Source organism: Epinephelus moara, chromosome 1 (genome assembly GCF_006386435.1).
Source record: "Epinephelus moara isolate mb chromosome 1, YSFRI_EMoa_1.0, whole genome shotgun sequence".
Classification (NCBI taxonomy): Eukaryota; Metazoa; Chordata; class Actinopteri; order Perciformes; family Serranidae; genus Epinephelus; species Epinephelus moara.
Window position 1 is genome coordinate 17,915,174 of NC_065506.1, and position 17,483 is coordinate 17,932,656.

Consider the following 17,483-nt stretch of genomic DNA (forward strand, 5'->3'; position numbering starts at 1 on the left):
TCAGCCTAACTAGGGGCTGGTACAGGGCAAGCCTGAGCCAGCCCTAACTAAAAGCTTTATCAAAGAGGAAAGTCTTAAGTCTAGTCTTAAATGTGGAGACGGTGTCTGCCTCCCGGACCGTAACAGGAAGATGATTCCACAGGAGAGGAGCCTGATAGCTGAAGGCTCTGGCTCCTGATCTACTTTTGGAGACATGAGGAACTCTTGCTTTAACAGTCCAAAATGGTCGACTCCTAAAAGAGAGCCAGACTTTCCGTCACTCATTGGGAGGGGGGAGGAAGGATGAGCTCTGTGTGCCTGTGCATGTGTTCTGGATTAGCTCCATTCACATGGGGTCACTTTCTAAGTTAAGGTTTCCTGGACCTCCAGATCTGACACAGCTGTGTGCTTTTGTTCTGCTCCACCCATGAAGTAGAATTTTAAAGCAGAGTAAAAATGGCAGAGAGGGGGAGAAAAAGGAGTGTGGGAATTTTTTTTAGCAAAAAACACAGTTAAGATTTAGTGTTTCCTTTCTTCCCTCATGTCATTTACATCCATCTCTTTCCTCCCAGTTGAGAAAGAAGTATTCCCTTACTTAAGCAGTATCACTTACAACATTACAAGTAAAAGTTCTGCATTCAAACTTGCAATAAGTGCAAGTACAAACACATTGGCAACAAAGTCTCACATGTATCCAAAGTAAAAATGCTCATTATGCAGAGTGGCAATCACCTTTGAGTTGACATACTAATAATCATGTACTTACAAATAACAGGTGAGAAGACAGTGATCATTATGTCCATGTAAATATGCATCTCAGTATTATAGCAGCATGTGTCCTCTGCTTCTTTTCCTCTTACAGAAGTTACACTGGAATCCCCAAAGGCATGTAGACATCAGTTTTGGATTAAAGTTTAATTCCTCATTAGTTTTCTTTTAGGCAGGGTCAATCGCACAAAGAGTGGATAGAGGATCAATCAGTATTCTGGTATTTTCATTTCACCTTTTTTTTTCAATATGGGACATATCAATATCTGACTATACATATCCTTTGTCAATTCTGACTATAATCTGGTGATTTAAAATCACCAGTAACCACGAAAGTGTTTTTCCTTTTCTTGAAGCTGTCAGGCAGTCAAAGCTGTGGAGACACTACAGTCCCATATTGTGATATTTTTTATCTTGTGAACACAAGGTAATGAATGTCAGTGACATCAATTCTTCATTTTCTGCATGGTGTTATTTATTTTTTCACATGATCTATTCTTTTCTATTCTATTCTATGATTTATTTACTTCCTTACTTAGTTTTGTTTTTCATATTTTTCATATTTATTTTATTTCAAATTTATCTTTTTTTTAAAAATATTATTCATTAACTTCCCTTTGTATTTTCCCCCTTGTTTATTTCCCCAAATGTATTTGTGTTTGTATTATTGTCATTTTCCATATGAACAAACTCTAAGTTGCCAGGTTTCTCTTGCCCTTGCCTTATTCATTCTGTTGGGTAATGACTTAAAGCCTATAAAAATTGTGTTTCAGGGTTTCTCATACTTCATCACATTGTGGTTGTCTTCCTCAGAAAAAGGCAATCCATGATTCATGATTTATAGCCTAAGAGTAAATCATTTCTCAGCCTTTACTTAAATAATTATTTACAATTTATAAACCCTTTAAAAATGGTGACTTGTTAGAAAATAGTGCCATTTTGTTTTCAAAGTGAAGTTTTATGTCATAATTTATGTTCTATTGTGTATTTTTTGCGGGTCTCATGAGCTTGGCTTTCGTGTGATGAAATTAATAAATCCACCAATGAATGCAGACAAATATCACAGTCTCGTAGGTTTGCAGACGACTGTGCAGCTGAGCAACGCTGTAAAGAAAACATGAATGATGATGATGATCAATAAATGATGCAGATTACCTCCACAGAAAACTCAAAGAGCAAGGCTCTTGTAACACCATAAAGTCACTTTGATGTTTTTATTCTTTTGAACTTTGCACAAAAGGAAAAGAGAAAGCATACATTTGTAAAATGCAGTTCATAATGCATCCTCTCCTCCGACTCTTCTGTGAATAAGACGAGGCCTTCCCTTCAGCAGATATGAACATAAAAACACCTCTTGTGCAGTACACACCGGTGCCTTGTAAATATTCAGCACCTGTCCAAAAAGCAAAACTTGCACATATAAATAAAATTCATTTAGTGATTTTGTAAGAAATGTTCTGACCTTAAGACCAGTGATTCTCTCATCATACTCAATAACCCACAGATAATTATGGTCTTTAATCAACCATTCGACACCATTACACCCTTCTAATAATTACCATCCATACCTGAAAGTGATTATTGAATTTAACAATGACTCTTTGACATAACAGAAACCACTGTCTTCCAATCAAACTGCTCCATGTGTTCACAGTCAGATGGGATGTCAACAGAAACATCAGCCGCAGTATAATGATAAATACCTGACCTCATATCTGAACGATGATTATGAAAAACAGAGTACCGGAAAGATTACAAATGCAACTGATGAGTAAGCTACGCCTCCAGAGCCAACCAAACTGTGCATTAAACAACATTTTTAATTACATTATCAAACATTTCATCCAGAAAGTAATATTTCATATGTGTGTGAAAATCACCGTTGGCATTCGTATGAACAGTGAAACAGCTAAGACATGTTTAAATGTAACAGCTAGCAGTAACATAAGGCAGACAACAGATGTGTGTGGATCATAACTCCTGTTTGATATTGGCAGTTTGAAGATTTTTGTCCTATAAAAGTGTAATCTTAAGGCTTCTACGTCAGTGACTGTGCGGTAACATTCAGTACAAAAACTGTAACCACGGAGAACAATTACAATCTGAATGGACATTTGATTAGCCTGCCGCCCCCTTTAATCAGACTGGGTTTAGTGCAAAAAAACTGAATAGGCTCTGATTATTCACTGGGAACTGAAGGATATAAAAGCTTCCAGGCTAGCGCTTAAAATAGTACCACAACTGGTTACGAAATAGCAAACGTGCACTTTTTAAAAAATCTAATATGGCTCCATATTTTCCTGAAGACCAAATATCTGGGGACGACTCTGAAATCCTTCACTGTACACTAGAAATTTCCAAATTTAGCATTGTCCCCCATTTTGAAGTGCTGTCTTGAGTTCGTAAATAATCCAACAAGCATGACTTTCTTCTTCATACGTGAACAATTTGAGACACAGTTCAAGTGTTGGCTGACGTGGCCGCTAACCTCCAGGTTTCAGCATAAATATCTGGAGGACTTCGGGGCAACCCATTCATTCTCCATCGGGTCAGACGGAGACATAACATTATGCTATGCTAACCTTTGATCTGCTCACAACCTCTCCCAGCTGCTTGGAATAAACAAACACTTTGATCTAACAAAACCTGACGCTTCGAGCCAAGGAGACCAACAACACAGGACGCAGGAAGGAGTCTCGAAATAAATACATCAGTAGTTCAAAGGAAGAAAACAGAGAGACAGAGACACTTCTTCCCAGTGAGTTAGAATACTTTAAACTAGACTTTGTGCCTGATTCATAATGTCAATAATGGCTCTGGGGAGGAAAACGGTCCTTCCTCACCAGATTATTGCAACAGCTATCAAGGCCAAGCATTTTGGTCCCTTTCCCAGTGACTCAAAAGCAAAGTGGCGTGATTAATAAATACTTCAAACACAAGTGCATTTGGGAGAAAACGTATACCTCAATCTTAACATGTTGATCCATTTCAATATTCCCCAGTTTCTCTCATTGGAATCAGCTGCTTTCAAAATGTTGGCAAGTGTTTTAGGAATCTGAATTTAGTGTGGACCACATGCTCCACTCATGAAACAAGCTATCAGATGAATCTAGGTGAACAGTACGGCCCCTTACCGACTATCTTACAAACACATCTTCATTTTAATACATCACTTTATATATAATTGAGTCATTTTTACCAAGGCATGAGATTATTTCACTTGTTTCCACTTTTTAAAATCATGTTTCAATATCTCACAGCGACTGCTTTAAACTAGTCTCAAAGAGAAATGCCTGAATCATTAAAGGAAACTGCACAGGGAACAAGTGGAATCATCTCACACCATTTACATAATAAGACATGAAGGCTGAATCTGAGATAAGATGACTTTAAATATTTCAGTTTTTTTGCACTGGGCTACTTCGATCATGTATCAAGAGGCCACTTTGATATGGAATTGAAAAGTACACTGCATATTGAAATCTTTAAATTCATAAAAAAAATAAAGGGGAAACCTGCCTGGAGCGATGTCTGACTCCAGTGTCAAAAACAAAGAGAATAAGTTAAAGTCATATTTGCTACCTTTTACATATTCCCATCAAAATGACTCACGCTGACACTGGTTTTAACAAGGCTGGCAAAAACTATTGGTCTGTCACTTGATGTGCACAGATGCTTTCCAAGATTTTTTTTGCCTCTACCTTGGATTTTTCACATTAACAAGATATCTCGTAAGAAATAAAATCTTCAAAAGAAATAGACTTACAAACACCAGAGTGAAATCTGCTACTGATTTATATTATTGGTGCTTGCAGCATCATCCGTGGTCCCAGCAGAGGCAGTCCCCGTTGTATGCAGTGTCATCCAAAATCTGTAATTCTGATCTCAGGTAGGACCGCTTTGACACCTTTTATGCAAAGAAGGGGGCTCCATTTGAAAAAAAAAAAAAAAAAAAAAATCTGATAAAGGGGAGAGCCAATGCTATGAAGAAGAAGCCTGAGAGACATCATAGTCTATGATGAGCTGTTTGATGTAGGACAGTTTCTCATGGAGATATTCACAGCGTTTCTTCTCTTCCCGGTAGCCTGGGAACTTCTGTGGAGAGAAAGACAGAGTGTTTAACAAAGGTTTTCACACTATTCTCAACCATCTAATTAACAGTTTTTCCTCAGCCAAATGATGATAATACCCAAGGATAAGAAATATAATAAATCAAATAAAGCATGCTCATCACTTCACTGCTGACTTTTTAGTCGATATAGTTTTCTGCTGTTTGCACTTGGTACTGATCATTATCATCACCAAACAATGCTAATCCCAGAGTTCTGACTTCACATATTAAGTCAGTAATGTTGTGATTATCTTATATCTAACCTAACTGCATAGCTAATTATTTGATAGTTTGATTGAGCTGCCCACTGTAAAGGGTAACTTCTGTAAATTTAACTTGGACCGTACTTGTCGATGTTGTGACAAATGGACAACAGTTTATGAAATTGGTTCAGTATTGAGTAAGAACGTTGCAGCCAGCAGCCACAAAACAGGCTGCAATGAAAACCCTTGGGGCATTTGCGCATCAACAATTTACATCCAGTAATCATTCGAGATTTCTGCTTAAAGAAGTATTTCACTGCTGGAATGCTGGCCTTTTAATAAAACTAAGCTGTCTATGCAGAAAAGGCACAAATAATTTTGAAACTGGTGCTACGTGATCAGTGAAAACAGAGAAAAAGAGTGAGAAAACCTGCAAGTACCAGAATGCACTGCACTGGGTGACATAATGCAAGTTCATCTGTTTCAAACGATGGCAGCCTGCTGGCAAGAAACAATGCCATATTACAGTTAAATTTGATCAGATTTTGGTCTGAGTTTGAGAGACAGAGAGAGAGGCGGGTCCGTCTCTTGATCTGCTTCTATTCTCTTGGTGCCAACATGTGTGGTGAGCAATATGAAAAGGCTGAAGTACAGCCTGTAGTTCCATCAACAGCCTGAGAGCCAGCAAAACTCCACCAGATGACGTGTTTTTAATTTGTGTCATCTTGCGGAGTTTTGCGGGGGGAGGGATATCTAGGCACTGGTTAGATGGAGGGAAGTTTTCCACAGTTCATTTACACATACTACCCACATTGTTTTGATACAGAACTGGTTGAATAATGGCGAAGTATCCCTTTAATGACATGTAGGTCTCTAAACATGCATTGTATTGCTACTGCATAAAACAAGATTCCTGTGTGATTTATTTAAGGAGACAAAACCAATCCAACAAAATAACTTACCTTTCTATACTTGTTGTACTTTTCTAGTATTTGGTCTTCCATTATCTAGATGGTACAAAACACAAATCATTAAATTGTGTGATATACACTGTACACATAATGTTACTTTAATGGTATAAAACAAAACCTTTGCATTTATTGTATCAGATCAGATCTGGTAGTATGTAGTATGTACCTTATATTCTTGAGTGCCGGGGGACAAGCTTTTGATCTTGGATCCCAGTTGAACAAACATGTGAGTTATGGTGGCGATCCGTGAGTGGAGGTCTTTGTATTCATCATACTCTGCACAGAAATCCTTCTGGTACCTCTCGCGCTGCTCCAAACTCATGATGGTGCCGTATGTGCTAAAAGGGGACACACAATTACAATTTAAATACCTCATAGTATTCTACAAAAGGCTTTTTCCTAACGTTTCATTATGTGCAGTACCTCTTTTAGGCACAAGAGAGCAGCATAGGGATACAGATACCGCTAAAGATTCAGGTGTACCTCACCCTCGGAGAAAACCCTTTATTGGCTGCTACAGTAGAACTGGTTTTATACGAAAGTACTAGCAGTAAATACAAAGAAAAAAGTCTGTCTACTGTTTTGTAACAAGACCAACCACAGTAAGTCTGGTAGCTGAAATGAATTCCTCTTGTGGATGGAGAAAAAAACTGCAAACATGCAGTTAAAATGGGATCGTTAATTGTTAGATGTGGATGTTTACACCCGCTGTTTGTTCTCCACACATATTTTAACACATAATATATCTCAAATGTGTTAAAAGGAAACTACGCCAAGTGATACCACATGGAACAAACACTACAAAATGATTTTAAAACATGTTTACACTCACAGCACATAATCTGGCTTCTCTTCAGAGGCCACAGCGTTTGTGATGTCAGGATCTGGAATAAGCACAGGATAAAGAAAATGACATTGGCTCCAGCTGAGTCAATACACTCATCTACATGACACTTTGTCATTGTCTAAATGTTAAGCAATGTGTTTTTGTTTTGGAAAAGGCAGTGTGTGTGTGTGTGTGTGTGTGTGTGTGTGCCCGGCTGTGTGCAGACTAGCTGAGAGCTTGTGGGTATCAGGAGACATGTCAGCTTAGAGACACAAAGCACTGCTCGGGCTGTTGTTGAGTCAATCAGCCACATAACACACTGAGGACTCAAGAGAATGAGCTTAAGGGAGCAGGCACAGTCACGCTTATGAGATAATACTGTATAAATGCAGCAGTGGGCTGTCAGACAAACAGCTGCTCAGAGAGACCTCACACCACCGGTCATCAGCTCAAAGTCCGTGTGGTTAACCTGTTGTTTTGTAGGCAAGTGTGGAGCAGAAACGACAGTTCAGCAGTGTTTTGGGGACAGGGCCATTGCCTGATAATAGACGCAATATAGCAAAAAGTCAGAGAAGCAATTAAAAGGGACAGTTCACCCCAAAAATCTAAACTTATCAGCTATATATCAATCCAGATAGTTTTGGTGTGAGCGTACTTGAACACTTTAGACCTCAAAAATAAGGAGGATTTCAAAACCAAAGCAAACTCTGACTCAGACTTTGTTTCCTGAATTCTGGTGACTTCTAAAGATTGAAAATAACAAAGAAATAAGTTCACTGCAACAGAAGTTTTGTGTTTAACACTTGTAATAATTCCCAGGAAAGAATGAAGAATAATTTGGCCCTCTGGCATTAACTCATCAGTTTTCATTCATTGAATTCATCACACCGTGCGACACAGGTGCTTGACAGAAATTTCAACAATTCGTCTTTCCAAAATGTCTGAAATTTGCTTGAGTATTTCTTTCTGTTTGCACTCTGTATGCTGTATTTCACTCTCAGTCTCACTCACTGAGGATGGCGAGGAGCGAGCAGCTCTCTTGCATGTCACTGTGTTGTGTAACTGTATTGTCGTACAGGTGGAAACATTGGAGTCTCAGATTCGTGGGGCTTATACACTGTGCAGTGCCAGGTTGTGATGAGGAAAAGAGAAAAAAAAGGTGTGAAGATTTGTTGGAAGATAAATAAATAAATAAATGTTGGGAGATACGGTTGGCAGGTGTAGTTCAGTAAAAATAAAATAGTTCCAACGTTAAACTGCTCACAAGGTCTGTGGATTACCTTGAGTAACCAGGTCATGATTTCTGGAAGAAGACATTGCTGTTGAGTTTGTCAAATGTATTTTTTGGCACTTTGAACGCCACAAGCTGAGAGCCATCTCGTTCCATTACATTTGAGAGAAGGCAAATATATCTTCAACACTCTGCAACTCACAGCAAAGCAATCTAGATTGATAAATAGCACTGTGGCTCTATCAACACTTCTCTTCATCAGTGTGTTGGTTTCAGGATGTGATCAAACATTATAAGAGAAATGCTTTAATCAGTCACAAGAGAAGTCTACGTAAAAAAGAAAAACAGATCTTACTGTCAAGTTTGTCTGGGTTCTGCTTGAGATCAGGACTCGTCTCCAACCACTCACTGCCCTTGTTATCTTTGATCCACTCCCGCTCCTTGTCTTTGTGCTTTTTAGATTTCTTCTTCCTGTGCTGGCTGCTGGTGTGCTGCTGATACGAGCAGTCAGAGTCACCCTGCGGTGGCTGGTGGCTGCTTACTTTGGGTTCTTTCTCTCTGCTCTCTGAGACGCATGTGTCAGAGGTGTTAGACAGTTTGTGCATTAGAGGAAAGCCACTGTGGCCCCCTGGTAAGCCATTTTGGTTACCAGTGTGGTTACTTGTCCGTTGAAACTCAGTCTTTGTGTGGAAACTGGGGTTGAGGGTGGGAGCTGCAATGTCGTGCCCTTTACTGTTTAAGAGTCCGTTTACTGCGGGCTGCTGCTGCAACCTCTGGTCCACAAGTTTTTGTCTCTTAACAGCAAGCCTGTCCATTGAGTCAGAAGGCACGGGACGTTTCTGGGAAAGGAAGAAAACACAGACAGAAATCAACCTTTATATTTCTGTACAGAGCCATAAACAATCTGCAACACAGCTTGTCAATATGATGTCAAACTCTGACTGTCAGTCTACATAGAAAATACCATTTACAACCTTTTCTTTTATAGACTTCACCTGTCAGCTGTCATCTAAAACCAACAAGCCAAAGACAATATATAATACAAACTTATTTACACATAAGCATTGTTAAAAACAGATTGGTCACTTTCACATATGTTAAAATTTTACTGAAAAATATAACAGCTATTTACCACTGCAGCATTTTTGGCTGTACTGTGATGTAGTGTCGTATCGTCTGAAGTCTTCAGCATCGACACATTTGCTTGAAGATTCCTTGATTGGTGGCTGATGTGTGGCTGCAACTTCCTGTTAAACAGAAACAACAAGAGACTTTGCAGTTGAAGACAAAATATACCAAAATATTACCAATGTGGTATTTGCAGACATTCAACAAGCAAAGTTTATGTGGATCTACAGGAGAACTAACAAAACTGAGCATGATAATGAAACAGATTACAGCGGGGAGCTGTGAGAAACAACTGTGGCTGTAAAAAAGACATTTTTCATGTCCAATTAGTATTCTGTTGACAATCAAAAAAACAAAAAACACAGATTGAATCAAAGTGAAATGGGCTGTGTAATGAGAAACAGGTGTAATTATCAGTTTGCTGAGGTTTAGCTTGTGCCTGTGACTCACCTGGCCAGCAGCCTGCTGATGAGCTGTCTCTCCTCCTCACTGTAGCCTGGCCAGTCTCTCTGCACGTGCTTGTAGAAGTCGTCCCTCAGCAGGTAGCTGCTGTCTTTGGGATTCACTTTAGCCACCTAAAACACAGTATAGCACAGGATGTTACTTTCACCCATTAAAGTCTTGAATGTCTGACTTTTATCACACCTGAGCACACAGCTCCAACGTATATTAAAGAAATCTGTAATCTTCTCTGAAATAATACACTCCACTGGAGTCACGAAAAATTAAATCTGCTGCTTTGATGTTCGATTATGTAAAGTAATGTCCTGGGATTTATCAGCATCTAGAATTAAAATTCCAGTCATACACATAAACAAGAAAGAGACAATACTTTTTCCTAACAGGGAATGTATTGGTCCCCAGCTATTTGCTGTGTCTGTCTGCTGTTGGTGCACAGAGGGAAATTAGAGCTTCTTCCCTGAGAACAGCTGCCTGCTGTGAACGAAAACAACACCTCTTCATGCACGTGTGCTAACTTGGCATGACTTGGTTTGACATGGTGCATCAGCCCAGCGCGACAGGGATTTGTATCTCCATACCACAGGGATATCTACTGAAAGATGTGTCTTTAACTGTTGAGCTGCATGTCTTGAGTCGATGATGTATAAAAGCAATACTCTGCCTAGTGCTGTTTACAATTGGTCTGTGCAATTGCATTTTAAACTGATGAAGTATCTGCTATGTTTGAAAACAGCAGCTGAGGCTATTTAAACATGCTGCTGTATCGTCACTTAATAATGATGAAGCCCATTCGATCATCATGTCAAGCTGCTTGGAGGCAGTCGGGCACACTTTGGCCCGACTCTGGAAGTGGTTAATTTTGAGCTTGAGTTATGGAAATCCATATCAACAGGGTATGGTTTGACTCTGTGCGGCCAAAAGAGCCAATAGAAAAGCCCTACATGAGAGCGGTGAGAGGTACCACCAAACACTGTCCCTAACTGGAGCCCTGAACGTGCTGAAAGTGGCACGTCCACATTCCTGAAAATCAAAACCCTTTTTCTGCCATTCTGTTCTCATCTGAGAGTCTCAGGCTTTAACCTCCTCTCTAATCTCGTCAGACTGACTTTCTCAGAGGACATCTGTCTTTCTGGGTCCTCCTGACAGAATGGCCCGCCCCTGTGCAAACACAATCTCTGCAGAGACAATTACAGCATCGACCTAATTACACACATGCACGGACACAAAAACCACATGCATGCACAGGCATCGACAAGCACAGGGGCAGTAAATACACACACATGCACACACACGCACACCAGTGCTGACAGTACAAACACACAAACATCATTTAGGAATAACAGAAAAATGTATACAGGAGACTCACATAAAGTAAATGTTTCTAAATTAAATCACAGGTTGAATTAAAGCACAGCTGGCTCCTGGTTTCTTTCAATACACAATTATGTATTTGCAAGCTGAAACGTAGATCTCTACTGTTCACAGTCTGGGTCACATACATTTCAGAAACATGATATTAAACACTGCCAAGCGTATGTTTTTTTTGCTCTGCTGTTGAGTGGAAAGGGTTTATTAATGGTGTTAGGTGCATTTTACGATGTGACAATAGCTGGCTGCAATACTGCAGCGTTTATATGCGTGATACTTGTAGGGAGTGTGTAAATGTATAGGCCAAATGTGTTTAGGCAAAAACACACGTGACAATGCCCACAATGTTTTTTTTAGATGTGTTTAGGATTATACAAGTCATATAAATGTTTAAAACCTCTGTGTTATGCACACATGTAAGTGATTATGTATGTTTATATTATGTATGTGTACATACACACACACACACACACACACACACACACACACACACACACACACACACACACACACACTATTTCTGCATACCTCCTCCAGTATGGCACCCAGCTCGGCCTTGTCCTTGGGGCCTGCTCTTTCTCTTTCCAGCCACAGCAGCAGCTCCGGTTTCCTGTAGGGCTTGAGAGCTAGGAGGTGGATGATGCGCTCCCTCAAGGGCTTCTGGGTTGGTGTGGACATACCGCCGTTCCTCCGGTTATTGGTGGACTGCTTATGGAAGCTGCTGTCTGACGCAGACAGAGGAGCCGGCCTCTTTTGGTATTTCACACATTTACCTTATGACACAGAAGCAGATAAGGAGAACAAGATTCATGTCTAAGTGATACTCAGTCATACACTGGAATTCTTAAAGGAGCTGTATGTGACGTTCAGAACAATAATATAACAGCAAACCACTATTTGCTATGTAAAGATATAGTGGGGTAAAGGCATCCTGAGCAGAGAGTAAAGTCACGCTCCCTCTGTGTGTGTTGTAATCCAAGCTTATCTTTTCTCTGTTGTGGCAGACTGTTCTATCACGTGCAGGTGAGTCCCTGTGGGTGTGTCCCACTAGATAGCAAATTGTTGCTTCTCTGCACTGTGCTCATACAGTGGTTACCGCTAAAATCAGGATGGCGTTGCTGTGGAAGCATAGCACCCACCCTCTAGTCCCCGCCAGGTAACAAGGTTAACTCTGCTGGCACTGTTGCCATTGTGAGCGCTGTTTAAGGAGTTAGCTACTAGCTGCTGGATCAGTCACCTCCATGTTGAGAACCATATGCAGACAATGTCGCCCCAGACTCTGAATCATACACTCCTTTTCCCACCAAAATTGTCTATGTGGGTTTTTAAATGCAGGAAAACCTGTTAAAATTAGGCGATAGACTCTTTTCTGATTGGCAGTAGACAAACATGCCTTTTATTTTGTTGCATTTTCTTTCTGGCGTGTTACATTCGACATCACAGACAGGCCAGAAAGTAAGTTAGTAAACAAAAGGAAGCACTATGGAGGCCTGTGAAAATGTTATGGTGGTTTCTTCTTTTTTGTACCTCTTTCTTATTTAGTCCCTCCTTTAAAGTTGGCGCCAACCAATTTGGCACAATGTGCGAGCGTTATTTGGATGGAGATGGACAGTATTTTTTGGCAGTTTGTCATTGCATCACGCAGGCAAAGGGGTTAAAATTAGTGCGTCCACCAGGGTGTCTTATTTCCATCACTGCCCATCAGAGCCGATGGGAGCTGGAGCTGATAAAAACCAGTGACTACTGCAAAGTTATTTGTCCCTTGAGTTAATGTCGATTATAAAGCTTTCCCATTAAATACAAAAGCCAGATGTTAGTGGGTGTAAGTGGGTTTTTTTTGTCCAGCTGCTAAGAGGCTAGCCTATAGATGTGCTCTGAATGTTGCACATTACTCCTTTAAGTTGTATATGTATCACATTTCCCCCAAAGTTTACACAATATAAGGAAATTCATTTTACATCTTTCTAATGGGTGTTAGTATAAGTGTATTGGTGTATTGTGGTATGTGTCTTTTAGTATGTGTATTGTGGTATATGTTGATGATGTATGTGTTATGGTATATATACAGTGGTATGTAAATTATAGTGTGTGTATTGTGGTATATTTATTGTGGTATTTGTATTTCATTGTGCCTTCCATGTTTACAGTGTGTTGTGGTTTTATGATGTTTAAAACTGTTTATTGTAATAACACTGTAGGCCAACATGTAAAAGCCCAACTAGGGACGAGAGTTGAAAATTAGCGATGGCTATACAAGTCTGTGCAACACATCAGTCTTATACCCTGTGTTGGAACTGTGTTAAATTGTATCGTACCTAGCAAATAAATAAAAATAACTTGTTGCCTTTAAATCGGTCTCAGTCACAAGAAATCTAATTTTAGGAATTCCCTGACATTTAGCGAGACTTAAGCTCATTGGAACTAATTTGTGAGCCTGGAGGAAGGAAGATCTGCAACAGGACCTCAGTGAAATGTACCATGCAAACATTAAAACAAAAGGCATTTCATACTTTTACATAGTAGAACAACAGCAAAAATGTGACAGACAAGGTTCAAGGCAGCCAGATTTTTAAAAACTCTCACCACCACTTCTACCTGTTTTGCTGGTTGACCAATGAGGCAACATGCGTTAAAATACCCTCTAGTAACCTTTATCTCTGGCTCCCATGTGCATGTTGGCCTGCAGCTATTTGTCGCCAGATGTAAACCCCCCCATTGATCATTGCTTACATCTCTGCTGCAGACAGACGGGGCAGTGAAAGCTATCTCTCTGTGCTAATCCCATTACAGGTTAATCTGTGCTTTGAAGGTCAGAGTGGGGCAGAGGTACAGGAAGGGAGGGCTTTTCTTTCAACCACAAAATTATGTCCTGCCAAGTGATAATAATTTTAATCTACCAGCAGTCATTCATCCTGAAAAAAAAAACAAATACACAGAAATATGTAATAATTATGTCATGTGTTATATATTATGGGATGCACGGGGTGTCAGATGCATGTTCCATAGGCTTTGACATGCCTGATAATATGCACTGTGTTCACGACTACCTCCTGGGGCTGAAATGGGAATGCAGACTGCAGTTATTAAATGTTTCCCTACAGGAATATATGTTGCTTAGTCACCTTCAACTTAAGGTCTGATGTTACACAATCCTCACAGTCTAAATTTGGTCTAAACCACCAAGAGCTCCAGCTTCCCAAGAGCTCCAGCACTGACACGGGGGTCTAAATCATGCCAAGAAGCAAAATTGCATAACAACGAAAAAGGCTGGAGAAAAAAAGAAAGAAAAAGAAAGTCTCTTTTCATAACATGAATGTGTTGTAAAGTGTAATTGATGGTCAAGATCTGAGAAAACACACACACAAGCTGCGTGTCTGTCAAAATTTAAACATTGGAGACCGCAGCATCGTTTGCAACAACAGTGAGACATTTCAGCACAAGCTTGCGGCACCATGCTGCAGGAGAATTAAGCTGTTGCTGAAGAAAATGAACTAGTTACAGCCCTGTGGAGATAATATTTCATCTTCGTAAGCCAAGTTTTCGAGATACACCCCCATCACTTCTTCCAAAGAAACTACACTCTTGAACAGAACAAACAGGAAGAACCTAGCTTTGAATCTTTGGATTGGCCTTCTACCTCTGAAATGATGGTTAAAGACAGATGCTGCTGACTTTGACCATCACCAAACTTTCATTTGGGCCAGCACTCTTCAAAGCCAGATGTGAGAGGAAAGACAGAATAGGACTTGACAACAAAGTGACAACCAAAAGCCAAAAAATGGTATAAAATAATAAACATAAGAGACAAGAGTTAGCTTTAAGTCTGCTCTGTATAACCTGAATTATGGCCAACACATCTGGTTTCATTACACATTAAAATAGGAAAATATCTGGTTTTCAGCTTAAAGCAATGAATATGGCAATATTTTTTTCATGTGAGGTAAATATTTCTATTACTTTTATTGGTGCTATTATATTTCTATTTTCTGTTTTTATATGCCATCACATTCAATTTGCTGTTCCCCCTCCAAGCTTTAAGCCATTTGGTCTTTCGCCATGAAACTCTGCAGATGCATCATCCTCTGTCCCTCTTTTCTTGCTCCACAGAGACCTCTGGTCTATTCTTACTTGGATGTGTGGCTCCAGGTTTGATCTCAATGGCGGAGCGGCTCCAGCTGTCCTTCTCCACCTGAGACATCCTCTCACGGGTCATCTGGTAGGAGTCGTCGGTGGCACACACTGTGATCTTGTCCTGGATGACGCCTTGACCTTCCAGCTGTTCGCGGCCATCACTGCAAAACAAAAGCATAGGGCCATTGAAACCACTGGCTGTACAGTGAGCACTGTAAAGACACAGGCCTATAAGCTGTCTTATAGCAGCATACCAACATAGACGCCATGCGGCATAAAGTGGCTTTGTGGTGGGAGCTGGCTCAGACAGGTCTATGGTTACTGTATGTTATGTCAGACGCTAGATATAGCTCTGCAGCCTGCTACGTGTGAGAAAGCCAGATATCCTGGTTCAAAGCAGGATAGAGCCTGTGGAAAACCACCAGGATTAGTGTGGCTCCTGCCAGCACACTTGCAAAACAAAGTTCATCTTGGACAAAAGTTAAAAAGTTTAATACATGAACCTGGGCTGCATTAAGGCTGTAAATAAATCAAAGATTTACTGTGATGCCATTTTTTTTCACATTCATAAAACAGGAGCCTTTTCCCTGCTCCAATTTTAATTTTCACAACACAATTATTTACGTGACCACAGCTCATTTCTCCTCCTTATCCTCTAAATATCGAAACAAATGTAAGGGCGGAGAGAGCAGGATCTTGCCCTCATGCTGTTGCGCTGTTTGTCTTGGCTCCAGCAGCTGACTGGAGCCACAGCGAGTTTGAGCTCAGACCACAGTTAGCCATCTGGCAGCAGGAGGCAGCAACAGAGCAAAACCCTTAGTTTCCGAGCATATCCACTCCGTAAACAAGGCATCACAGGTCTCGGTAATGAGAGGGTCAGCCCAGAAATATACAGGAAATTACAACTGCCCCATCCTGTGTACAGCAAGCAGTGAGCTAACTGTTTCTCACGATGCCCTGAGACGAGGGCTCACAGAGAGCTGACTGCTGACCTATGAAGGGGACAAAAGGGTATCATCTGGGGTCACATGAGCCACAACCACTCTATCACATCCAACAATTGCATCTAAAGTTGTTGCGACAGACAGATCTGGAACCTCAGCTAATTCAGGCACACTTCTTTTATTGTTTAAACTACATATTTGCCTTTGCTGATCTATGTGAAAAAGAAAAAAAAGATTTCTGGGTGGTTTTCCCTGGAGCATAAGATGGAATTGTGAATCAGGAACAAAACGGTTTAGAGTGCAATTTTTAAAGAAAAGAAAATAGTTTAATGCATTAATCCAAGGACATACAGCATGCAGAGATATGAGGTTTCAGCTGATTGACTCTCTACCTTGAAACATATTGATGGATGCAGTCAAAGCTCGCTTGAGGTTGGTCTTTGCTGTCGCTGGATAGGTAGAAGGAGAAGACGCGAAGTGCAGAGGGTGACTCTGGTGTGGGAGCTGGGATCTTGATGTACTACAAAGAAAAACAGAGCACAGTCAGATTTGACTTAAACATACAGTCCAACAAACATAGGTGACTGGCATATAGACAAACAAATGACACAGAAAACAGTTCAGTCACTCATAGGCCAGGTCTTCCTGTCTGCTTTTAAAAGGCTTTTGTCTTCATAAACAGGTTTGGAATACACTGTATGTAAGCACAAGCAAATATAATGGTTTTATTGTTTCACAGGCCTGATAACAGCTAGTTATTTTAACTTGTCAGTGTTTTCATAAGACCTCTTGAGTTCATGCATCTTTTGTTATCTTTCAAACTGTCAACTTTTTGTAGGGAAAAGAAATGATCTACTCAGCAGAATTTCAGAGACAAACTCTGCTGCCAAATGTGTTGCAGCCAAGAACACAGGGCCATCCAAACCTAGGGTTTTTTGCAATCAACATAAATCAGTAAAGTTTCTTTTTTCACAACTTAACAGCCCATTGCAAACACCAGGCTCTGACAAGTATACTTAAAACGGTCCTAAATAAATAGTTTACTCCAAAATGACACAGAAAGTCTGAAAGCCTACTACCAGAGGCTGCACTGTTGAACAGAACAAACACCATACTGACAATTAAGAGTCTTCTAGAGCCATACCAGTAGCGGGGCTAAAAATGTACACATAGGTGATAAAAAAGAAAGGGTTACATAGCTGTTGAAATTTAACTGATTTATCCTCTTGGGAGCACGAATGTACTTAAAAAATTTAAAGGGAAACTATTATACTAATTTTCAGGGTTAATACTTGTAATTTGGGTTTCTACTAGACACATGCTTATATGCGCTGACTTTATTTTTCTCATACTGTGTGCAC

General features: G+C 40.2%; 1 protein-coding gene across 1 annotated transcript in view; it reads right to left on the reverse strand.

Annotated features, from left to right (window-relative positions):
- Positions 1–1,947: 1,947 nt before the first annotated feature.
- The window catches only part of LOC126393504 (RNA polymerase II elongation factor ELL2-like), a 30,891-nt gene continuing 15,355 nt past the window's right edge, over positions 1,948–17,483 (reverse strand). Inside the window, exons 3-12 of the mRNA XM_050049697.1 lie at positions 16,515–16,642; positions 15,176–15,339; positions 11,576–11,820; positions 9,668–9,792; positions 9,222–9,336; positions 8,445–8,928; positions 6,865–6,916; positions 6,199–6,370; positions 6,024–6,068; positions 1,948–4,842 (exon numbers count right to left, since the gene is read on the reverse strand). Coding sequence (XP_049905654.1) covers positions 4,729–4,842; positions 6,024–6,068; positions 6,199–6,370; positions 6,865–6,916; positions 8,445–8,928; positions 9,222–9,336; positions 9,668–9,792; positions 11,576–11,820; positions 15,176–15,339; positions 16,515–16,642 — 1,644 coding nt within the window. The 3' untranslated portion in view covers positions 1,948–4,728. The remainder of the gene's footprint in view (positions 4,843–6,023; positions 6,069–6,198; positions 6,371–6,864; positions 6,917–8,444; positions 8,929–9,221; positions 9,337–9,667; positions 9,793–11,575; positions 11,821–15,175; positions 15,340–16,514; positions 16,643–17,483) is intronic.